At 45.5% G+C, this 24,764-nt stretch overlaps 1 protein-coding gene across 2 annotated transcripts in view; it reads left to right on the top strand.

Moving 5' to 3' along the window:
- AFMID (arylformamidase) overlaps positions 1–24,764 on the top strand; it is a 50,551-nt gene that overhangs the window by 13,857 nt on the left and 11,930 nt on the right. Inside the window, exons 3-10 of one of the 2 annotated variants that reach the window (XM_029599127.1) lie at positions 5,527–5,631; positions 5,906–5,954; positions 6,308–6,393; positions 6,472–6,544; positions 8,731–8,828; positions 15,946–16,024; positions 21,264–21,399; positions 23,204–23,308. In XM_029599127.1, the coding sequence (XP_029454987.1) occupies positions 5,527–5,631; positions 5,906–5,954; positions 6,308–6,393; positions 6,472–6,544; positions 8,731–8,828; positions 15,946–16,024; positions 21,264–21,399; positions 23,204–23,308 (731 nt within the window). The remainder of the gene's footprint in view (positions 1–5,526; positions 5,632–5,905; positions 5,955–6,307; positions 6,394–6,471; positions 6,545–8,730; positions 8,829–15,945; positions 16,025–21,263; positions 21,400–23,203; positions 23,309–24,764) is intronic. The other variant, XM_029599128.1, reaches the window with a different exon arrangement.

The raw sequence follows: 24,764 nt of genomic DNA on the forward strand, positions 1-24,764 counted from the left end.
ATGGGTTCCATTCTAAGATCTGGGGGGATGGAGTTCCATAAGGTAGGACCGGCTGTGGAGAAGGCCCGATTTCTTAGCATAATGTGTCTGGTAGTTTTGGCTGGGGGTACTTGAAGAGATCCTTTGTAAGCATCTCTTGTCGGTCTTGTTGAAGTGTGTAATCGGAGGGGGAAATGAAGGTCAATTGGGGCTAGTTGATGGATATTTTTGTATATGGTGAGAATGGCCTTGTAGATTATTCTGAAGTGGATGGGTAGCCAGTGGAGGCCCAATAGGATAGGGGTTATATGGTCTCTTCTCCTGGTGTTAGTGAGTATACGGGCAGAGGCATTTTGAACCATTTGCAGTGGTTTGGTGTGTAGTGAGGGGAGACCAAGCAAGATGGTGTTACAATAGTCCAGCTTTGCGAAGATGATTGCTTGTAGGATTGTTCTAAAGTCATGAGTGTGGAACAGAGGTCTTATTCTTTTCAGTACTTGGAGTTTATAAAAGCAGTCTTTGGTGGTTTTGTTGATGGTGGCTTTCAGGTTCAGGTGATTGTCAATTAGAACTCCTAGGTCTCTCACTTGTGTAGTTTTTGGTATGGCTGCCCAGGAACGGGGCCTGAGGTGGTAAACTGAGTTAGAAATCGGTTGAGTGAAAGGCAACAGAAGGAGGTGCTAAATGGAGTTCACACCCATTGACAAGGGGGGTTATTGGTGGAATATCTCAGGTTCAGTTCTGATCAATATTTTTATATGTGGTATTGCAGAAGGGCTAGTAGAAAGGTTTATCTTGTAGATGTTACTAGAGGTGTACCCAGAGTGTTTGGCACCTGGGGCGGATACTTCTTTGGCACCCCCCCCTCCCGCCAATATATAATTTTAAAATTTCCTAAACATCGATAAAATATTTCAAAACAGCAGACACATAAAATAAAACCCAATAATTAAAACTAATAAGGATTTAAAAACTCTCCCGCTCTCCATAGTAACATAGGGGCTGATGCAATACAGTGCGCTCACACGAGCGCACTGCTTAACCCGCTATGGGATGCGGGTTAAATAGGCACTAATCCACCCCCTCATGCAATAGGGGGATTAGCACCTATTTAACGCGGATCCGACGCGGAGTGAATGAGTTAGCGCTCATCACATGCAAATGCAGGTGAATGAGGCTATTACTCATTCACTCCGCATTCAAAAAAATAAATGTGCGTCTCAGACGCACGTAGAAGAACTACAGAAAAGCAGAAAAAACTGCTTTTTTGTACTTCTTCAATAAAAAAAAAAAAGACCTCGGCAGACCGCCGAGTTATGAAGACCGTCGGCATCTGTTTTCATTACTGGAAGACAGCTGGTTATGAAAACCAATGTCGAGTTTACCGGCATCGGTCTTCATAACCGGCAGCTGCCGCGGGGTCGCATTAGCAAGGAGGTACTAAGGTCACACAAGTGACCCTAGCGCCTCCTTGCTAGTGCAACCCCCTAATTTGCATATTGTATGGCGCCCCCATGCATGCGCTAAGAACGCGGACGCTGAAAAGTCAGCACCCGCTTTCCGCAAAATTTATTGCATCGGCCCCATAGTAATGACAGCAGAAAAAGACCAAAATGGTCCATCCAGTCTGCCCAGCAAGCTTTCCAAGGTAGTAATTGCCACTCCCTGCAGGTTACCCCCTCGTTTCTGTTAAGGGTAGTAACTGCTGCTCCATACAGGTTACCCCCATGTTTCGTAAAGGGTAGTAACATAGAAACATAGAAATGACGGCAGAAGAAGACCAATCGGCCCATCCAGTCTGCCCAGCAAGCTTTCACACTTGTTTTTTTTCTCATACTTATGTTTCCCTTGGCTCTTAGTAACCTTTTGGTTCTATTTCCCTTCCACCCCCACCATTAATGTAGAGAGCAGTGTTGGAGCTGCATCTAAATGAAATATCTAGCTTAATTAGTTAGGGGTAGTAACCGCAGCAATAAGCAAGCTACACCCATGCTTATTTGTTTACCCAGACTATGTAATTCAATCCTTGTTGGTTGTCTGTATATAGATCCACTTTTCTTCATTCCCCCTGCCTTGAAGCAGAGAGTTATGCTGGATATGCCGCTCCGTGCAGGTTACCCCCACGTTTCTGTTAAGAGTAGTAACTGTCACTCCATGCAGGTTACACCAAGCTTTTAAATTCATTCCCATCATCTAGCCTTTAGGGATCCAGTGTTTATCCCATGCCCCTTTGAAATCCTTCACAGTTTTAGTCTTCACCACTTCCTCCGGAAGAGCATTCCAGGCATCCACCACCCTCTCCGTGTCATCTTAAGATTGTTGTAGACTGGGCATACGCATGCGCACACACACACACACACATACACACACACACTCTCTTTCTCTGTACCTCTCTTACACACACATTTCTGTGTCTCTCTCTCTCTCACACATAGACATTCTTCTTCCATCTCTCTCTCACACATACGTGCTTCCTCTGTGTCTCTCTCACAAGCTAACACACACATACACACACACTTCCTCTGTGTCTTTCTCACAAGCTAACACACACACACACACACTCGCTTCCTCTCTCTCTTTCTCACACGCACACATGCAGACAAAAACTGAACTGGAAACCACAAGCCAGGTTCTTTATGTAGTGTAACAATGGAAAACAGAAAATTACTATTCCTCAGAACAATACAATCAAGAAATATAAATCAATCAGAATAGTAAAACCATATTAAAAATTATACATTTCAAAACAGCTGATGAATAGAATAATATTCAATAATGAGAAGCTCCTGTACAAATTTTTAAAAATTTCCTAAACATCGATAAAATATTTAAAAACAGCAGACATCAAATAACACCCAGTAATTAAAACTGATTTAAAAAATCCCCCACTCTTCATACTTGTCACCCTGAGATTGTCATGAACTGGGGGTACGCACACACACACACACACACACAGACACAAACAAAATATGCTCCCTCTATCTCTCACACACATACACACTTGGTGAGAGACAGTGGGAACTTGAGTATGTGTGTGTGTGTGTGAAAGAGACAGGCACACGTTTCCTCCGTCTCTCTCTCTCTCACACATACACGCTTCCTCTGTATCTCTCACACAATATTCCTCTCTCACCCACATACACCACACATGCTTCCTCTCTCTCACCCCCACCCCTTCCCCCGTACATAGGCACCCTCTCACACATACACACCCAAAGGCACACACATACTAACACTTCTATACATTCACCATCTCATACACACACCCACACCCCCCTCATACACACCCTCACCCACACACCCATCCTCATACACACAGATATCCACACACACAGACATCCACACATACTCATACCCCCCCCTGATACACTGGCACTTGCTCTCACAGGGCCAGTCTTTCACTTCTTCGGCCAGCGGCGGCATCGCAGGCCCTCTTCTTCTGCCACCAGCTCTGGGAGCGCCAGCGTCAACACTGGGCCTGTTCTTTGCTGCCATACCAACTCCAGGAAATACCAACGGTGCTGCTGGCCTCTGCGACTGAAGGTCCTTGCTTTTGCTGGCAGGGTTCCCCCACCAGGTCACTGTTCCGCGCCGCCGCAGGATCTTCCTGCCAGCGGCAATGGCACCCTTCCCCCTGTTGCCACTCGGGGCGGACCGCCCCCCCTCACCCCCCCCCCCCTTAGTACGTCTCTGGATGTTACTAAGATCTTCAAGGAGATGGACATTCAAAAAGGAGTGGAAAAGATGAGATGTGATCTAAGAAAGTGTGAGGCATGGTCAAGCGTTTAAAATTAAATGCAAAAAAGTGCAGGGTGTCCACGCCGACAGCAGGTGGACTCATTCTTACTTGGACTGGTTCTAGGGCTTCACCTATACCCGCAGGTTGAGCCCTTGGGTTAGAGGGGCCGGCAGGGCTTAGGTGAGAGTCTTATAAAGAGCAAAGTTAAACAGCAGGCAAAGGTCAGGGTAGGCAGCAAGCAAATAGTGTGGGGGTCCAGGCCAAGGTTAGGGCACGTGGCGAGCAATCACAATTGAGGTCCAGGCCAAGGTTGGGGTAGGCAGAGATCAGGCAGTGTCGAGGTCCAAGCTGTAATCAGGGCAGGTGGCAGTTTAAAGCATAGTCAGGGTCCAAGGCCAGGCTCTAATCCAGGAATCAAGCAAAGACGGACAGACAAGGCAAGGACAGGGGACCAAGGCAAGCAGAACACAGAGGGAAGACAAGGCACACCGAGGCAAGGAGAAGATAACAAGGCAGGGCAAGGCAAAACAACGAGGCAAGTTAGGCATGGGACAAAGAAGCAACACGCAGTGCAGGAGCAGGAAGGCCTGTTGCTGAGTCAGTGGGCAGAAGTACGACTGGGGTTTAAATGCACAACCACGCTGACGTCATCAGGGAGAGCCGCCCGAACTTTCCCACCACGGAGCCTTGAAGAGCAGGGCGAGTTTGTGAGGTGCGGCACATCAGAACAGACATGCGGTGGCGGTGTCCTTGCCACGAAGAAATCCCAGCAGCGAGCTGCGGCCTTGGTTGAATTGGGGGTAGGTGCGGCTGGTTGCAGGGGTCTTTCTGCAACCAGCCAAAATGTTACACAGAGTTGTGCATTTGGAGTACAGAAATCCAAGAGAGCAGTACATAAACAGAAGAGAAACCTTGGGGTGTTCCTAACCGAGGGTCTTAAGGTTTCAAAACAATGTGACAAAGCAAGAGCCAGGAGGGCAGCTAGGATGTATAAGGAGAGGAAGAACTAATAATACAAGTAAGAACAATGGCTCTGTAATTATCATTGGTGAGACCTCGTCTGGAATATTAAATCCTATTCTGGAGGCCTCATCTCCATATAGCGAAAGTAAGCTCTCTGAGGTGAGACAGACACACCCACCCACCCACCCACCCCTTACAGGAGAGGAGGAAAGGGGATTTGATAGAGACATCCAAATAGCTCAAAGGTATAAGTCAGGCAGAAGAAACAAACCTTTTCTAGAGGGAAGAAAGTTCTAGAACAAGAGGACACGATGTGAGGCTGAAGCAGGTACACTGTGAAATAAATAAGGAATTATTTTTTTTCTCAGAAAGGATTGCGGTTGCATAGATTCCCTCCCAGGGAAAGTGGTAGAGGCAAATATAGTATCAGAATGTAAGTAAGTCTGGAATAAGTACAGAAGATCCCTGGTTACGAGGGGGTAAACCTAAAGCCAGAGATCATGTTGGGTCTGCGGTATACAAGAGGAAAGGAAAATGGCCAGATGGGGCCTCATAATAATTTTGGCCTTCATATTATACGTGTGCTCTTTCCTGTGGGTGAATCCTTTCTCCACAGCAGTTAGGTCATTCCCACACTGACATCTCTTGCTGCTTTAGCTGGATTCCAGCTCTCTTCTTGAGTCTTACTTGATTCAGTTGTTGGATTATTTTATTTATTTAGATTTTTATATTCCGCTGTTTGACACTTCAAAGGGGATTGCGTTCAGGCACTGTAGGTATTTCCCCTATCTCCAGAGGGCTTCCAGTCTAATTTTGTTTATGCTTTCTTTCCATGTCTGCTGTAGGTACAAAGAAGAGCCAGTCTATGACAGAGACACTGTTAAATGTTCCTTATGGAGCATTAGAAGGAGAAAAGATGGACATTTATTTGCCCTTACATTCTTCCGGAGGTAAAGCTCCTTTTCTCTGCCCTGGTCTCTGACATCCAGCCAGTGATGGTAGGATGGTTACCCCCATAGGCTTCCCCATCCTGCAGCACTGTTACTTTGAGACCAAGAGAAGGATGGGAAACACAGGGTGTGCCAAGGCTCCACAACTAAACTTTGCCGCCCACATAATCCTCCCCAGTTAATGCCTGAGACCTCCTGGGGACTCCTTTGCAGAGAGACTGTTTGTTTTTCATCAGTAGACTGACATTCCTCTTTCCGCCCTGCTTTATTCCAGCGTTCCCGTTCTTTATCTATGTCCACGGAGGATACTGGCAGTTTTTAAGGTGGGTGCTTACACGGTGATGGAAGAAGTGTCTTACGGTTTTACGCTGGCGCTGTTTTGCTTCTGGATGGTTTTATTGCTCTCGTGAAGCTTGGGTTTTGGGTCAGTTGGCAGTGTGTTTCTAGTGAGACCGTGGTACCCCAGATTTGAGGCCTACATGAATCGGGGTACATCTGAGGGCTGTATTCTTCTGGGTTAGTGCTCTGACTAAATCCTTTCCTGATCACTCCTCGTCATCAGGCTTCCATCCCTCACTGCACCTCCTAGGCACCCGGATCCTTGCTTGCTTCGCTTGCGCCCCCTTTCTGTTTTGCATATGACATGTTTCCTCTACCTGGATTTTTCTGTCCAAAGTAAGGAGGAATCTGGATTCATGGCTCCCCCACTTCTAAGAAAAGGAATTGCAGTGGTGGCCCTTGGTTATGACATCGCTCCGAAAGGTAAGTGCTGGACACGTGTGAGTTGCTGATTAACTTTTGCACTGCTCTCTCTACTTAAACCTGCTGCTATTTCCTCAGGTGACATGGATCTGATGGTCTCGCAGGTCCGACGGGGTATTGCATTTGTGGCCCGGCAGTATCCTTGTATTAGGTGAGAATCCTGGGGGCCCACAGCAGTCAGAGAAAAGTCACTTGATGTAGGGCCGCAGCAAAGAAACCATGAAATTGCCAGGACTGTGCTACTGCTAACTCACCCCTGGGCTTTCAGGCTGTCACAAAGGTACAGTAGATTTGTTAAGTGAAAGGACCCACACTAGGGGGGAGTCTGACTGAAAAAAAAAAATAAACAGAACAATTTGGTGCATTTCAGAAATACAGTTTCAAACAGCTGTCGAAACTAGTAGAGGAACAACAGTGACTGCAATATGACTATCTTGGCTCATTCCACCTGCCCTCTCCATTGCAGCTTGCTTACCTAGTTACTGATTAAGTACAAGCTTCAGAATCAATAGGAAAAAAAACCTGTAAGCCACTGAATTGGTCTAAGGTGAAGGCACAGTTCTTGCTGATTAGATTCAGCCTGGAGACACTGCCTGGCCCTTATTGAGTAGGTCCAGTCTGAGCATTTGCTTCCATGACACATCTGTATTCTGTAGAATATACAGTATATTCAATTTGACCAGTGAAATCAATATCAGGTCTATCCTGTAAAGTGCGTCCGCGGTTTCCCCGTTCCTAACCGGCTCTCTACTCACTTTCCGGCCGCGTTATCCCTTCCTGCGATCCCAAATCCACTATAACTTACTCCTACCGCGTCCTAAAATCCCCGGCCAACCCCTTCCGCACGCGGCATGGATATTGCATGCAAACGAGCGAATTAGCTATTCCCTAGCATCCCGTAACCCGCGCCCCGACTATCGCTACCTTTCCCTGCCGTTTTGTCGCGCGTTTAACCTGCTAACTTACCGCCTACCCTGACCCCTGTGGTAGAGGCAGGGGTCAGGGTAGGCGGCAAGCTTTCCCCCAGCCTGGACCCGACCCGGACCCCCAACCCGGACCCGACTTACTTTTGCAGCCGTCAAGCCAAGAAGGTATCGTGGCTCCCCCTTTTTTGCTTCGCCGCTGTCAGTCTGTTCTCCCTCCTCCCGGAGCAAGGCTGCTTTTCGCGCCCTGCTCCGGGAGGAGGGGAGAAGAGATGACAGCGGCGAAGCAAAAAAAAAAAAGGGGAGCAATTTTCCAAAAGCGACAATTTTGGGTTTTTTCCAAAAGCAACTTACTTTTGGGATCTGTCAAGATCCCAAAAAGTAAGTCGCTTTTGGACGCCTGCACAACTTACTTTTTGTTGCAGCCATCAGCAGGAACACATGGCGAGCGTAGCTCCCCCCGACGAAGATGGCCGCCTGCACGGGGGAAAGCGTGCAATTGGCCGCTCAAGACGTGGCGTCACATCCCGTGACGCCAAACGTCGTGACGTCACGTCTTCAGCGGCCAATTGCACGCTTTCCCCCGTGCAGGCGGCCATCTTCGTCGGGAGGAGCTACAGGAGCTACGGGAGCCACGATCACCATGTGTTCCTGCTGATGGCTGCAAAAAAAAGTAAGTTGTACTTTTGGGATCTTGACAGATCACTTTTGGGGTCTATTCTCCCCTCCTCCCGGAGCAAGGTTGCTTTTCGCGCCCTGCTCCGGGAGGAGGGGAGAAGAGACACTGACAGCGGCGAAGCAACTTACAGCTTTTGGTTTTTTCGCCTTTTTTTTTTTTTTGCTTCGCCGCTGTCAGTGTCTCTTCTCCCCTCCTCCCGGAGCAAGGCTGCTTTTCGCGCCCTGCTTCGGGAGGAGGGGACTGGCAGTCCCGACTTCCTGGTATCTGTCATTTCAAATGACATTTGAAATGACAGATACCAGCGTGGCGTGAAGCGTTAGGCCCGCGCACCCAGGATACTGTATAGGCGCTCTATCCAGTAAAATGGGTTGCGCGGGCCTAAGGCTTCACGGACGCGGTTTACATTTAAATAAAATTAATGTTCAGGATCGAGCAGTAGGTGTGCTGCACTGTGCATGCGGCAACCGCGGGTGCCGCAGGCACTAACGCAGCTCTTCCTACTGCTCGGTACTGGATAGACCTGTATGTAAACAACCATTTTAACCCATTTACTTTCTTGTGCACCTAGTTTTTAAAATACCTGCCCTCTTTGAATGAGTTATGTGTGTGTAAACTCTGAAAATAGAAGGTTTTCTAAAGCTTTTGCTGCTTTGCAAGATACGATCAGTAAGAATAAGTTTGTGCCATGTTCTAATATATCTCTGCCATTGTCAGAAACCTCTGTCTTCTTTCTAGTGGGCTCTATCTATGTGGTCATTCAGCGGGTGCTCATCTGGTTGCCATGGCACTCTCAACAGATTGGACAGATTATGGGGTGAAACCTGAGATTAAAGGTAATAGCATCGCTTACAATAGAATGCCTGAAATGCAAACATTAAGATGGCATTCCAGCTCCATGCATAAATATTACTCCTGCCCTTGTACAGGTAATTGATGAGGCCTCATTTAGAATACTATCGTAAACTCACCTTCCCAAGGGGGCCACCTTCCTAGCCCTGGGGAGCATTGGGGTATCACACAGTCTCTCAGGGCATTGTGAGCTGGAGGGTAGAACCATTTGCAGGGTCCAAACTGAAGACACTTTCCAGTCTCCACACCTTACTCGTGCTTCAAAAATAAATATTTATTTTAACACATAAAAACCCAGCAGAAAAAAAACATCTTATCAAAGCACAGACAACTGTAGTCCAATAGCCACAGTTCAATCCTTTGGGCCACCCCCCATCAAATTTCACTCCAGTTACTCTTAATTCCTTATTCTCCCAGGTCCTTGGGGAACCCACAGTAATTTGTACACAGTCTCTTTCCAACAATGTTCCTCAGGGGTAGGAGCTGCTCTTGATCATCCCAAAATCTCAAGACAGGCACCCAAGTAACTCACCCCCTTCCACAGGTAGATGCAACTCCTGACCTACTTCTGGAATTTGTCACAGGCACCTCTCTCCCTGGACCCTGCAATCTTCCAACACATCTCCTCTTTTCTAGATACTTCCTACAATTTTTACTTTTATTTTTTAATAATATTTATATTCCCTTTTGTCAGGTATATCCCTAGCAGGCTCACAATATAAATTTGTACCTGAGGCAATGGAGGGTGAAGCGACTTACCCAAGGTCAGAAGGAGCAGCAGTGGGATTTGAACCCTGAGCCTCCCTTGCTTGTAACCCACTGCTCTAACCATTAGACTACTCCTCCACTCCTGTCTGGCAACCTTGGCCTCCTCCACACCTCTAGTCACTTCAGCACCTCAGAAGGGGCACTTGCCGTTTCTCTCTTTAGCCTCTCTGTCTGTGATCTGGCTCTGTATCTGATGATACCGCAAGGGATGGCACCTCAACTCTCTCCACATCACACTCTACAAGGGTTAGGATAGTCCTTCAGACTCTACTCCTTCAGACACTCTACAAGGGTTAGGATAGTCCTTCAGACTCTACTCCTCCAGACACTCTACAAGGGTTAGGATAGTCCTTCAGACTCTTCTCTTCAACTGTATCCAACTCTCAGCAAGCTGGAGCACTTCTTAATTCTCTTTCCCACTTGGGTACCACAGAAGATGGCACCATACACCTGTCACTCCAGACTTCAGGCTCTGTCCTCAGATCCCCTTACTTAGACAACCAGCCATTTGCCCATATACAACACTTCCTTTTATACAATTCAAAAACACTCACCCATAGGCCAGCATCATACTGCCACTCATACCTCTGGCACACATCTACTTGGACTTTCCTTGACTCATCACTCTGGAATTTTCCCCATTTTAAAATATAGGATAAACTTTTCACCTCTTTGACCACTCCCACAAAATATACCCCTTATGGGAAGGGCCACCTGAATTCTCCTCCCACACTAGCCATTCCCCTGTTCTTTCCCAGGTCAGAACTTTTAACCTTTCACAATATACGCAAACCCAGTAAAAGCATAGTCCAGAAAGTATAGAGCTACTATGCCATCTAATGACCCCCTTATGGTTACACTATGTTTAGTTTTGGAGGCTGTTTCTCAAAAAGAGTAGAGATAGGTCAGAAGCAGTTCTGAGAGGCAACCAAAATGGTGCAGGATATGTAACAAAACATGCATCAGCTGAGACTTGAGGATCTGAAGATATATACCAGAGAGGAGAGGAGAAGCAGGCAGGGATATGATACAGACATTTAAATACCTGATAGATATTAATGCACAAACCTTTTTTCAACGGAAAGCAAGCCATAGAACTAGGGGTCACCATTTGAAGCTATAAAGAGGCAGACTCGGGAACAACATCAGATCATATTTTTTCAAACAAAGGGTGGTGGATGCATGAATTGCCCTCATGGAGGATCTGGTGGAGACAAAGATGGTAGCAAAATTTTAAAAAGCTTGAGATAAACACAGAGGATCCCTTGCTGGCAGGAAGATGGAAACAAAATATTGGGGTAACCTGCATGGAGCTGTAATTCAACCTCAAACCGAATTAAAATGATTGTATTGTGCTTCCAGGAAAGGCATGGGGATAACTTGCACAGAGCAGGAGTTACAATCCTAAATACCTTCCTGGGCAGACAGGATGGGTCGTTGTTTTTTTTTTTTTTTAATTTTGCTGTCATTCACTATCGGGCCGATGCAGTAAAGTGCGCTCAAGCAGAGCGCACTGTTAGCCCCCAGTTGGACGCACATTTTCGATGCGCTATTTTTACCCCTTATACAGTAAGGGGTAATAGCTTGTGGAAAACGCGTGGCCAACCTCCCGAAACTAAAAGCACCCGCAACATGCAAATGCATGTTGATGGCCCTATTAGTTATTCCCGTGCAATACAGAAAGTAAAATGTGCAGCTGAGCCGCACATTTTAATTTCAGCCGGCACCAGGAAAGAGTACAGAAAAGCAAAAAAACCTGCATTTCTGTACACCCTCCAACTTAATATCATAGTGATATTAAGCAGGAAGCCCCAAAAGTAAAAAAAAATAAAAAAATTAATAAATTAATAAATTAAAATCTGCTCACGGATTGGAAGATGGAAGCTCAATTTTGCCGGCGTCCGTTTTCCGAACCTGTGGCTGTCAGCGGGTTCGAGAACTGATGCCGGTAAAATTGAGCGTCGGCTGTCAAACCCGTTGACAGCGCTAGTGTCCCTAGCACCTCCTTTTACCGCGGGCCCTCATTAGCATATTTTTTCTTACTGAATCGCACGCCTAGGAGAGTGGCCTGGGCGCGCGTCGGGAGAGCGGGCGCTTGCCGGCTCTCCTGCGGGTTTTTCTGTATTGACCTGTATGTTACTGTGCCTGATCTGTTATAAGTGAAGGGATTTAATGCATCACTGAAGAAATAAGTGGCGAAGGAAACTCACCCAACAGTGCTGTGTAAAGTGCAAGCAGTACAAAGAACAGGGATACAATACAAATTATTTTGCAAAAAAAAAAAAAAGGAACAGGAGTACAGTGGAAGCTCAATTCACTTCTGTAATTCAGGGTGCCCAGCCCTTTATCGTTACAAAATATATATACACACACACACTGTTTCTCTGTTGAATATAAAAAGCAAAATTACATACAATTACATGCACAAAGTTGTACAAATTCAGGAAAAGAACAAAATAAGACTCAGAAAATAAACAGAGAGTAAAAAGGTGCAGAGATACTAAAATAACACTTTTTCAAATCCATTTACCTGCATTTACCTTTCTGGAAACTGCCCTCTTCAGCATGGAAAAGTGCATGCAAGCTTCCATAGCAGATTATAAAAAAGGCGCTCCCATGGACATTTATGTGTAGGCATGCAATTTTACCCCGCTCCCTTGGTCGCCTGCACAGATCACCGGTGCAAAGTATAGGTGCGCTTTCACTGCACGTTTTACACTAATAACTTTCAAAGAGAAGCTATAAATGATATGCGGTAAAAGCATTTGCTTACTTTGCAATTATGTGAGCTATTTAAAATTCTCCCTCTAGGGGGAGAATTTTAAAATCCCCTGGACAGCGTGTAGGTCAGCCTTGGACCTGCAATCTAATTTTCAAAGGGAAACTCTTTGTGGTGCTTTCCTTTGAAAATTCAGGGTACCGTTCTACCTGCAGACTTTGCACAATGAAATCCCTTCCCCACCCTTCCTCCGCCCATTTTTGCTACAGCAGAATGTACGCATGCTGAGAAACCTTTGACCACCGAAGGGAGAGCAATCCTGAATTTGGGGAATTTATTTGGGTGATTGCTTAGCTACCTGGACAAATTCCATTTAAAGCTGTTCCTCCCCCTCCCCCCCCCCCCCCCTTTCGAATGTATGTTTGTGGTCAGAGGATATGGCTTCACCACAAAACACCATGTTACTGAGGGTGCCACATGAAAACACCCAGCTCTGGCTGGGAGAGCAAGACTAAGACTCGGAAGATAAATACACAAGAAAGTCGTAAAGCAATAGTGGACGGCATGTGGAGGGCAATCTTAAACGCCATCTGCTCAGGTAAAGAAGGACTTTTATTTTGGAAACGAGGGCTTTGAAGATTAGCCACCCTCAAAGTGGGCAAAATGAACTGCATGGTTCTACGACACAGGTGATTTTGCCCGCAGTGATCGGAGGCATTTCTGGGGGCAGGGGTGAGGTCGAGGGATGGAACATTGTGCAGTTTTGCACAATACAAACTGCTCACGCTGGTTCTGATGGAAAAATGACTCCCAGAGAAAGCAGGTACAGTAATCAAAATAAAACTAATCATATAGTTTGGCTTTGATTATTAGCGCAAACCCCACTGATGAAATCTGAGAAAGCTTTAGACTACCTGGCACCCTTTGTGAAAACTGAAATTGGCACCCTCCCCCTCCTCCTCTTCTGCATCAGCAGCTCCAGCACAGCATTCCCCCTCTCTCTCCACTCTGCCCGGCATCCTCCTCCTCCTCCTTTTTTATTTTTTTCTTCACCTGCTGCCAGCACCAGTTTTCCCTTGACCCCCTTTTTCTTTCTCCCTTGCCCACAATGTCCAGCATCCACTTTTCTTACTGTCCCCCAGCAATGCCCAGCATCCCTCAATCTCTCCCATCTCCATCCTCTGCCTAGCACCAATATCCTCCCTCTCTCAGCCCCTCTCCTCACGGTGCCTCTTGCTCCCTACTGCCTAGCAGCATTCCCTAGCTATGGAATTTGTTGCTGAAAGTTTTAGAAAAGTTTGAACACATTTCTGGTAAAAAAAAAAGTCCATTAACAATTATCAGCCAGGAATACTTGGACATTGCCACCTCTTATGTCTAAGCAACAGGGAAGGGATCTTCCCATGAATATCGGACAGGAAATTGCAAGTCAGAGAACAGATGCTGCACTTAATGGACCACTAAGCTGACCCAGCATGGCACTTTTTAATGTTCTTATGTTCTCCTTCCTCTCCAGTTCCTCCCAGCAGGCTATTTCTTTACCCATCACTACAGACAGAAGCCTCCTACTGGTGGCGGTTTGGCACAGTGCTCTCTCCTTTGCCGACTGCTCGGACACAGCACTGACTTAAGTGGTCTTCCTAATGCAGCGTTGGCAGTGGCTTGGTGCAGGCATAACCCTGTCTCCTGCATGCATGCGTCTCCCTGTGTTCTACAGCATAAGCCAAGTTCTGCATTGCTGTGCCTGTCTGCCACACAGAGCAGCATTGGGTACAAATTGGCTGCAGCCTGCAGACAAAAGGTGGAAGGGCACTGTGGGCTGGGGTTGCAGGTATGGTGGCGCCATCTTGTGCATGGTGCCCTTTGCAGCCATACAGGTTGCACATCCTGAAACCAGACATTGTAAAAATTGACCATAGACCATAGGTTTTAATTTTATTGTTATAAGTACATAAGACTTGCCATACTGGGTCAGACCATCAAGCCAAGTATCCTGTTTCCAACAGTGGCCAATCCAGGTCACAAGTACCTGAAAGGATCCCAACTGATCGTTTACTCATTCCATTCCACTCATTATTTTATAGACTTTTATCATATCTCCCCGCAGCCAACTCTTCTCCAAGCTGAAGAATCCTAACCTCGTTAGCCTTTCTTCATAGGGGAATTGTTCCATCTCCTTTATCATTTTGGTCGCCCTTCTCTCTACCTTTTCTAATTCTGATATATCTTTTTTGAGATGTGGTAACTAGAACTGCACACAATACTCAAGATGAGGTTGCACCATGGAGTGATACAGAGACATTATGATATTCTCTGTTTTATTCTCCATTCCTTTCCTAATAATCCCTAGCATTCTGTTTGCTTTCTTGGCTGCTGCTGCTGCACACTGAGCAGAACATTTCAACGTATTTTCAACAACGACACTTAGACCTTTTTCCTGTTTGGTATTATTTGTATAGCGCTGCCAGCTGTATGCAGCGGTTTACAGACCCATAACAGACAGCCCTTGCTTCTTGATGCTTACAATCTAATAATGATAGACAAGAAAAACATATTTGGAGAGGGCAGGGAACAGTGAGTTTAAACAGCAGAGCCAACTGCAAGGCTTCTTGAAAGTCTCAGAGCTAGAATAGTGGGCGGAGTCCAACTCAAGACCGAGACTGTCAATTAGGTGAATCAGGAGGAACATCTTCACCCTAGATACAATCTATATAAGAAATACAGAGAAAGGGGCAGATGGGCAATTGGCAATATTACAGAGGTATATATTTTCTTGAAACCAAATTCCAGAGTTAGTGGAAAAACCAGCACAAATATGAAGTTCTTCTCTCAGCAGAGTGACATCCTCCAAGGAGAAGCAGTAAAGAGATTTTAAACTTTTTATCTTCAAATTAACTATAAAATGGGCTACTTGGGTCCTCCCAAGACAGGGTGGAGATCTGATTCTGTATTCTCCACCCTGTGTGCAGCAACTCCTCTCTAACCCCACTGCACTAAGCAGAGATCCCAACCTGTATCCCAAGCCCTGCCTTCAGCAGCTCATCTATAACCCCTACTGCACAGTGTAGAGATCTGATAGTGTGTCCTAAGCCCTGCATGCAGCAGCTCATCTGTAACCCTACTACACAGGGTGGAAATCTGATCCTGTATCCCAAGCCCTACATGCAGCAGTTCATCTCTAATCCTACGTCATAAGGTGGAAATCTGATCCTGTATCCCAAGCCCCGTATGCAGCAGCTCATCTATAACCCCCATTGCACAGGGTGGAGATCTGATAGTGTGTCCTGAGCCCCGCATGGAGCAGCTCATCTCTAACCCCACTGCACTGGGCAGAAATCTCCACATGTAGATTGTCTCTGCTTCCTGAAGTCAGGATTGCAGAACAGATTGTTTTGAGTGCAGGCTAGTACTGGATATTTTTTCTCAGGAGGGTTATGTGCTTCACCTGACTTGTAACTAAGAGCTTTCACTCTTAGAGTAGGTAGGTGTCAGTTTAAAATGTACCTGAAGCATCTAAAAGTATAGTTCTTTATCCTCTGAGTTACCATATGTAGTGCTGCAAATGCTGCATGAAGCCAAACAAATACTAAATGTTTTCCCTTTTGGATTTTCAGGGGCTTTCCTGGTGAGTGGTGTGTATGACCTGCTACCCATCACACACACCTATGTCAATGCACCTCTTTGCATGTCAGAGTAAGTGTCAGGGGGTGGGGGGTGGCTCTTCTCTATGTGAAGTGGAAAATCACAAAATCTCAAGGACTTAAATATGTATTCTCTAGAGAGGGGTGGATATTAGATACATTCAGATGCCTCAAAGGTATAAATAATAGACAAGAAGTGTTCTCCAGTAGGAATGGAGTTCTAGAAAAAGAGGCCATGGTATGATGCTTCAAGAGGATAAACTGAGAAAGAGCATGAAAAATTTAACAGAGAGGATGGGGTGGATGCATGTGGGCCGGCTCGCAGAAAAGCCTGGGATAAGCACAGGGGATCCTTAGCTGGGGGGTGTGTGAGAGATATGCCGGGTATAAGCACAGAGAATTCTTAACTGTAGGGAGTGAGAGGTTAAGTCTGGGGTACGCACTGAGGGGGAGTGAGGGGTAAAACCTGAGATCTGCTTTGCTCTGTAGTATTGCATCAGGAATGGGCAGACTAGATGGGCCCTGCAGTCCTTATCTGCTTTCTTCTTCTCTGTCTCTGCAAGTTCATACCACTCAGAGTGAGCATAAATGCATTCTTTACGGAGAGAGTTGGTGAATTGGGTGCATTGGATATAAATTGCATATCTATGGAATTAAGAAATAAGTTAATTACTATTTGGATAGATATAGTCTTTCGCTGCTCCTTTCTTCCAGGTATGCCCCGCTGAACCTCTCCTGCACTGTCCTGCTATCGCTGTGAGGATGGCCCCTCCATTAATTTGACTGTGCTGATGCCGGACTTTACCTGCTCTCATTTAGCCCTGTAACATCCAGACTGCTTGCCTGCCATCTCCTGAAGCCTTTCGCTGCTCCTCTCTTTCAGGTGTGCCCTGCTAAACCTTTCCTGCTCTGTCCTGCTATTGATGCTACTGCAGCAGGGGTGGCCTCACCCCTTCGATTACATTCTGGTGGCCCCTCCATTAATTTCATGCACTCCTGCTCCTTTGTACATAACTGCTATTCTGTGACATTGTGACTCTGAGCCCGCATTCTTAGTTTGCCTATAGGCTTGCTCTTGCCATATTGATCTCTCTGGGACACAGCCATTCTTACTTTAGTACCATGGATGTGCCAATACCTACAGTGATGGGGCATAGCCACTACAGAGGTCTGCCTTGTCACCATCATACCACCACTGCTAGATCCTTGAGACTGTCTTTTTAGACATTAGTCACCTTGCCAGACCTCTACCAGAAGGTAATTCTGTTTCATTGTCAGTGTTCTTGGTTAACGATCAAACTATCAAGAAAAAAGTCTGCTTGTCTTCAGCGATCTAATTAAATTTCACCAACCAGATCTATTTTGTATTATAGAAACTTAGCTGTATGCTACTGAGTCTGACCTCTTGAACCAGTTGCATCTACCCGGTTACATTGTTTTGGGATTTTTTTCTGTTTGCATACTGATAGACACAGTGGTGGAATCTTGATTATAGCTAGGAAAAGTCTAAACTTGACCCAGCAATCGCTTGAATAAATCCCATACCTTGAACTGCTTTCCAATTCTGCAGGTTGAGGAGTCTCTCTGGTCTATAGTCCTCTTGGTTTTTTAAATTATTTGTATGCCTGGTTAACTGAGTTAGTTCTTCAAGTCAAGTTTAGAAGTAGGAAAGATTTTATCTTTGGTGATTTCACTATACATGCGGATAAATCTCCTTTCCCCACTTGTTGTGAAGATTGTTTTATGTGCAATGACTTCTCTTGAATGGGTGCAGGTTATCCACTCTCTTACACAAACGTTCGGCCATACTCTATGGGACTCTTGGCCCTCTGTTAGCAAATTTCCTATTCTTATCTAATACCTACTATATTTTCCATCTGTTCATTAGTCTCAGGTTACCTCCCACTTCCTAAGATGACCTTGCACCAATACTGAACACTTACGAGAAGCATGGTTGTCTTCTTTAAATGATGTATCTTGCGCCAACATTTTGACCGCTGTCTCCGGATGGCATCGTTCATTGCTTGCTGGTTTGGATGAAGTAACTGCTTTTAAGTCTGTCATCTCGCGGAGATGCTCTTACACCCCTTGGCATTCTGCTGTACTTTGGGCAGCAAAGCTAAAACTTAGTCAGGCTGACCGTCACTAGTGTAAGATAAAAACCCCTATTGACCTTGAATGCTATTGAATTGAGCTGGATGGGTATAAACTTGCCACCAGTCAGACCAGAAAAAAATGTACTAGCCATCTCAGATTGAATCAGCTGTATCTCACCCTCATGAACTTTTTAGAATAGTTCACTTTTTATCTTCTTTCTTCACTAACACGCCCAGTCTGTTCTTCCTTCCTTAGTTGCAAAGGTAGGTTGTGTCACTTTTCCAATGTAAAGTTTCCAAGATTATCACTCTTTTTACACCTGGATGAGGTTATAGAAGAGGATTTGCCAATCCTGTGAGAGAGTTTTGACATCACGTCTCCTTTTGAGACATCTCAAATTATCAGTTCTTTGGAGTATAATTTCTGTCCTTTATTTGCTTGCTCTAACATCTTGATGAAAGTGATGAGGCTTGAGCTGCGTGACTGCATTTTGTGCTTAGTAAATGCAATGCTGAGTGAATTTTCTACCAGTCTCTCTTAAGGATGCTTCCATTCACCCTGTTCAGAAAAACCCAAACTTGGATCCTGCATATTTAGGAAATCAGTACCCAGTATCATCCTTAACTTTTTTTGGCTAAAGTCATTAAAAATTGGTAAATAAACAGCTCCAAAATTTCATTGACAAAAACAACTTCATGGCCAACAATCAAATTGGCTTTCGAGCTGCCCACAGTATTCAGACCCTCTTGTTATCAAGTCTCGAAATCTTTTGTCAAGGTTTTGATTCCGGAACAGAATTATTATTTATTTTTTTTTTTAATATCCCCATGGCATTTGACGCTTTAAATCATGCTTCTTTACTGCAATGACTCCAAGCTCTCGGAATATCATCTACGGGCCTGGATTGTTTTTCTTCTTTCTTGCAAGATCACTTGCAAAACGTTCTCTTAAGTGGTGAAAATTCAAGTCTGTTTCTTTTGTGCCCTCTCAGCTACCTTGTTTAATATTTACATGTTTCCATTATGTCAGATTTTAGTTAACCTTGGCGCAGGTTACAGATTCTATGCCGACATTCAGTTCTATTTTTCCATTGTCTGTTGCTTAATCTGAAGAAAACTAAAATTCTGCACATTTCTGTCCTTGATGAAATTTCTATTCCTATCAGAAACCAAGTATGCAACTAAAATGTAATACTGGACCCTTCACTTTCTTTCTGTCCATATATCTTAACAGTAGTGAAAAGTGTATTCTTTAAAGTGCATCTTCTTCAGAATCTAAAGTCGTTCCTTGACGATCATGATCTCAGAACAGTTGTTTAGTCATTTGTGATATCCACTGTTGACTATTGTAATGCCCTATATCTTGGTTTGCCACAGTCTACATTTTGGGCTCTCCAATTAATTCAGAATGCTGCTTCCATTTTATAAAAGGCACCCCAAAAAGCAAGCACATTACTCCAGTCTTACAGAGACTCCACTGGACGGCGAAGTTTAAGATTATCACCCTAATTCAGTGCTTCTCAAGCCAGTCAGGTTTTCAGGACATCCACAATGAATGTGCATGAGATAGCTATGAATACAATGGAAGCAGTGCATGCAAATCTATCTCATGCATATTCATTGTGCGCATTCTGGAAACCTGACTGGTTAAGTGCGCTCCAAGGACTGGGTTGATAAGCACTGTCCTAATTTATAAGGCCATTAATGGACTTGTACCCTCCTGCATCAATTCTGTACTAAAAAAATCTCCTTGTCTGCTCTCTTCCTTCTCTTGCAATTTGCTTGAAGTTCCATCTTTGAGAATTGCCAGATTGAGTGAGTTGCACAAATGTCTATTTGGCATAATGGGTCCCCAGCTTTGGAATTCTTTTCTGGAGGTTCTCAAATTTGAATCATTTGTACTGCCCTTTAGGAAACTGCTCAAAACTCATCTGTTCACTTTGGCATTTAATGTCTAAACTTTGTTTGCTGGTTCTAGCACCAGTTATAGGCACCAATCGTGTACAATCTTAGTACTGCGATACATGGTGACACCTTTTTTCACAACTGAGTGACTACCACATTATATTTGTTGCAGCTTAAAACTGGGCTATGTTTTATAATTACTAGTTTTGTCTGTTATTTGTCCTGTGTGTTCTGAATATGACCTCGATGTTGAGTGTCTTCTGTCTTTTTGTGTGATTTTTTTAGGATTATTTATATCCTTTGTAACCTCCTTATTATTGTGAATGGAGTGGGATATAAATGTCTTAAATAAATAAATGGGTGAACCTTGTGGGATTTGTGATCAGGGAGACTTCTGGTGGACAGGTGCTAGAGGATGAGTCTCTGCTTTGGAGTCTAGGGGAAGGCCTGGCTAAGCAACCAAGCTCTGACTTATTTCCAGAGGGTCAGGTAACAAATTTCCAGGTGCAGCACTGGAGGTATCTTGTTCCATTATTTTAGAAGCAGCTGAATGCATTTTAGTCTAGCTGAAGTCAATGGAGGGGAGGGGAGGATAGAAGGGCCTTTTAGAGGGATTGACGATCTCTTGGGGTATCGGAGAGAAGTTGGGAAGTATATCCAGGAGCCAGTTGATTTACACATTTGAAGACTAAGAAACAATGTTTTAAATTTTATTCTGCTCTCAACCAGGAGCCAATGTAGATAACACAAAATTGGCATAATATGGTTAGTGGATTTAGCCTCTACCAAAGGTCCGGCTGCCATGCTCTGCAAAAGTTGGAGGTATTGAGGTTGTATTGTGCAATGTCATGGAATAGAGAGTTACAAAAATCAATGCAGTTAGTGACCAATGAGTGAATATTATAATAATAGCTAGCTCGCGTTTCTTAATTATTTGCGATCATGTAATTTATTTTTATGAGTGACTGTAATCCTCTTTGAGTACCAAAGAAAAGCAGAAAATCAAATGACAATAAATCAATAAATGATTCTGAAACACATAAGGTGGGAGAGTGCATGTTGTGTCCTACAAGAAGCCAGAATCCTCTTTCTTCAGGAAAAGGAAGCTTATGAGAAGGGGGATCTAGGCCATTTGCGATTCTTCCTTTATATGAAGGGTAGGGGGTCCCTCCATACTGAAGGTGTCTCTGAGTTTGCCTAGGGGTCTTACCATGTTAGCATTAGGCCTTTCCAAGCTGGAGGTCTCCTGGGGGCCAGGATCCACTATATGACTGCTGTTTGTCTTTGCAGGGAGATTGCTGTGAGGAACAGCCCCATGCAGCATGTGAGGGAGGTGAAGTCCCAGGCTGAGACCTGCCGCATCGTGGTGGTTTTGGCAGAGCATGATACAGCAGAGTTCTGCAGACAGTCACAGGAGTATTCACAGGTATCCTGCCACACTCCCTAGAGAAAGGGGGAAAAGGCTAACATAGCTCAACCTGATGACACTATCCTTATTACAAGACCCATTCTTCTATAACAGTGCGTATCACCTACTTATGTTCTCTTCAGCCTAAACCATTAAAAAGTGTTCCAAATTCATGCTACTTTATAAAAGCTGCTCATGGTTCTGAGCTTCAGACATCTGTTCTCTGGAGGACTCTGGGTGGGTATCACAGAGGGTAATATTAGAGGCTAAGGTTTCCTGTTTTCACAGTCAGAGTTGAATGGAATTTTTCAAATGATTCAGTAATGATTGTTGGGCTGTGAAAATTTATAGTAAATTAGGTAATATAAAATGTTAGAAGTCCTAGTGGAAATGCAGGCAGCCAAGCAGCTGGATCAAGCTGACTGGCTGAGATGATAAAATTAACTAGCAACTGCCTCTCTAGCAGCATGCACATACAGTAATAGCTAGAAGTCCTAGTGGAAACACGGGTGCTCACATAGCCAGGGCTGTCTGACATGCTATGCAAGGAACCTAGGGGGCTTTATGTTCAGGAAATGATCATGCTGGAATTGGTAGCTATTTAGATTGTTACAAGTTTTTTGGCTAGGACTGGGAAGGGGGGAGGGTTGATGAGTGTGAAATAAGTGGGGCATTTTGTGTGCTCATCTGCCCAAGATGGTAGAGTACTGATCAGGAAGATGACAAACTGTCCTGGATAAGAAGCAGTATCTCCCAAGCAGTCCCACTCTTATGGCTGGCAGCTAGGATAGATCATTGAGGAGCAGACAGGAATAACTGAGCAGACTGGAGAAGCAGATTGGTCTTTTTTGCTGTTGTGTACTATATTAGTACTGCAGAGAACTAGAGGGAAAAATACTACATTACTGAGAGGGCAATAGATTCCTGGAATAACCTCCCAGCAGAGGTGGTGGAAACCAGTCCTGTGACAGAATTCCAGCATGCTTGGGACAGGGATAAAGGACAGCGGTAGGAACGGTGTTGGTAGGTTGCAGTATTGCAAATAACCCACCATTCACTCCCTCAAGACTAGAGACAAGGGGAGAGGCAATAAAAAGAAAACAAGGGGCTGATAAAGGAAGCACAGCCTAGCAATAAAGTGGCCGGGGGTAACAGGGTTGGAAACAGCAGGCTGGCAGGTTGGTGGTGACCAGATATTGTCCAACAAGGTAATAAAGATAAAAGGGGTGTATAAAGAAAACACAATCTGGTGACACAGCAGGCCACGTGTTAGCTGAATTGATGCCCAGCAGACTACATCTCCTCAGAAACCAATCAGATCAGTGCAGGCAGGTTGGTGTTGGCTGGATATTATCCATAAAGGCCAAGGGGTCCTAGGAAGTCAGATGTTCAATCAGCAGCCTCTCTAGTTTTGGTAGCTGTTTAGATTATTATGAAGCTGGGTAGTAAGACAGGGGGCAGGGGAGGTCGGTGTTGGATTAAGTATGGAATCTTGGATTCTCATCTACTGAGGATGGTAGAGAACCGAGAAGGAAGAAAACAAAAAACTAACTTGGATAAGGCGCGAGCAAGCTTCCATGACTGGCAGCTGGGATACATCCCTTCAGTACAGGCAGGAATAACTAGCCAGACTGGACTGGGCAATTGGTCTTTTTCTGCCAGCATCTAATCACTTATAATCTTAGATTATGCAAATATGCCACAATCTTGGCAACACTGCTACAAGTAAGCAGGTGGTCTTAGGCATAGGGTTCTCCTGGAAAGGAAGCAACAGGAGTGAGATGTGTGTTGAAGCTCCCTCATATTTGCTTCTCTTTTACAGAACCTGCAGGCCTTGGGATTAAATGTCTGCCTCAGAGACATCAACGGTGTAGATCATTTTGATGTGATTGAAAAGTTGTCTCAGGAGGACTATGTCCTGACTCAGGTACACACTGCTGGTTGAGTATTATTCCTTACAGCATCTTCTCTGGGATCAGACACTTTTTGCCTTTGGTCTGCAGAAAAGTGTAATGGAGGTCTTTCCCTGTACGTACCAGGATCAGTCCAGGACACCTGGGTTGTGACCCCGCACCAGTAGATGGAGACAGACTAAAACTTGTGGGCGGAGCCACATATGCTCCTGTGCCAGTCACAGCCCCTCAGTCTTACTCTGTCTCCAGTAGGTGGTGCAGGTGTAGTCACAGCCTCTAGGTGCCCTGAAGACTGTTGCTTATTTAGTCAGGGTTATATTATTTCTTTTGAGTCCAGTTTATTGTTAAGTTAATTTTGTTATACTATTTCTGGTTAGAATAGTTTAAAAAAAAAAAACAAACTGTCCGTCCTTCCTCCCAGGGGGGTGGGAAGGTTCTGAGAGGACCATCCCCCCCTGGTTGAGGCCGCTGCTGAGGGTCGAGGACCCGAACTACCAAAGCAGCAGCGTCGGGGGTGACACCGGGGAGCCCGGTTCACTCACCCCCAACAGGAGCAGGAGCCCCAGGACCCTGGACAGCGGCAGGTTTGATTTAAAAAAAAAAAAAAGTGTATTTTATTTTTCTTTGTTTTGAGCCGGCTCTCCGTTTTCTTTTTCGCCGGGGGGAAAAGGTCCTCGGTTCGTTGAAGGGAGGGGAGTTTTTCGGCGTTTTAAAGAAATTTTTCTTTTATCTTTTATTTTCTTCACGTTCCCGCCGTGACTAAAACGATGCCTCGGGGTACAATTTGCCGCGCTTGTGGCTCGGCGCGCGCGCGGCTTTCCCGTGAGGGAATCTGTTCCGCCTGTGTTCCGGGCGGGGAGGGACCGTCTAGAACAGGCAGGGGGGTCCGTTCCCGGTCGGTGCGGTCGCCGTCGCGCGCTCCCGCCGCGTCTGTCACCCCAGCTGATCCCTTCCCGCTCAGTGCCGGAGCGGCGGCCATCTTGGCTTCGGTTCAGGAAGTTAGGAGGGAACCTGCAGGGGATTCTACCGTGCCTCCCGCGTTGTCGCCTCAGCAACGGCCTTCGGGGGGGGCTTCCATCGAAGGGGCTGAGTCCCCGGATGAGGATGGCAATGACACAGTCACCTCAGACTCGGAGTCCTCTTTTTCGGCGGATTTTGCCCTCCTGCTGCGCAAAGTTTTAAAATACAAGGGCCGCAGGCGCAAGGAGCTGCATTGCCACTCCAAAAAGGATACCCCGAGGAAGAAAAAATCCCGGGATGACCCTGCCACAGTAAAACGAACACCAAGAGGTGTCCCGCAAGATACAGATACCGACTCCACCTCACAAGATGAGGTGGATCCGCCCGATGAGCCCCTGAAGGGGGCCGATGGTGCGTCAGGGGACAATTCTGCCCAGTCGGGGCCGGGCAAACCTTCGCAAGCTGGTGATGGGGACGACCCAAAGGTTGTACGCCTTTTCCGAAGGGACG

The sequence above is a fragment of the Rhinatrema bivittatum genome, chromosome 4 (assembly GCF_901001135.1).
Source record: "Rhinatrema bivittatum chromosome 4, aRhiBiv1.1, whole genome shotgun sequence".
Taxonomy (NCBI): domain Eukaryota; kingdom Metazoa; phylum Chordata; class Amphibia; order Gymnophiona; family Rhinatrematidae; genus Rhinatrema; species Rhinatrema bivittatum.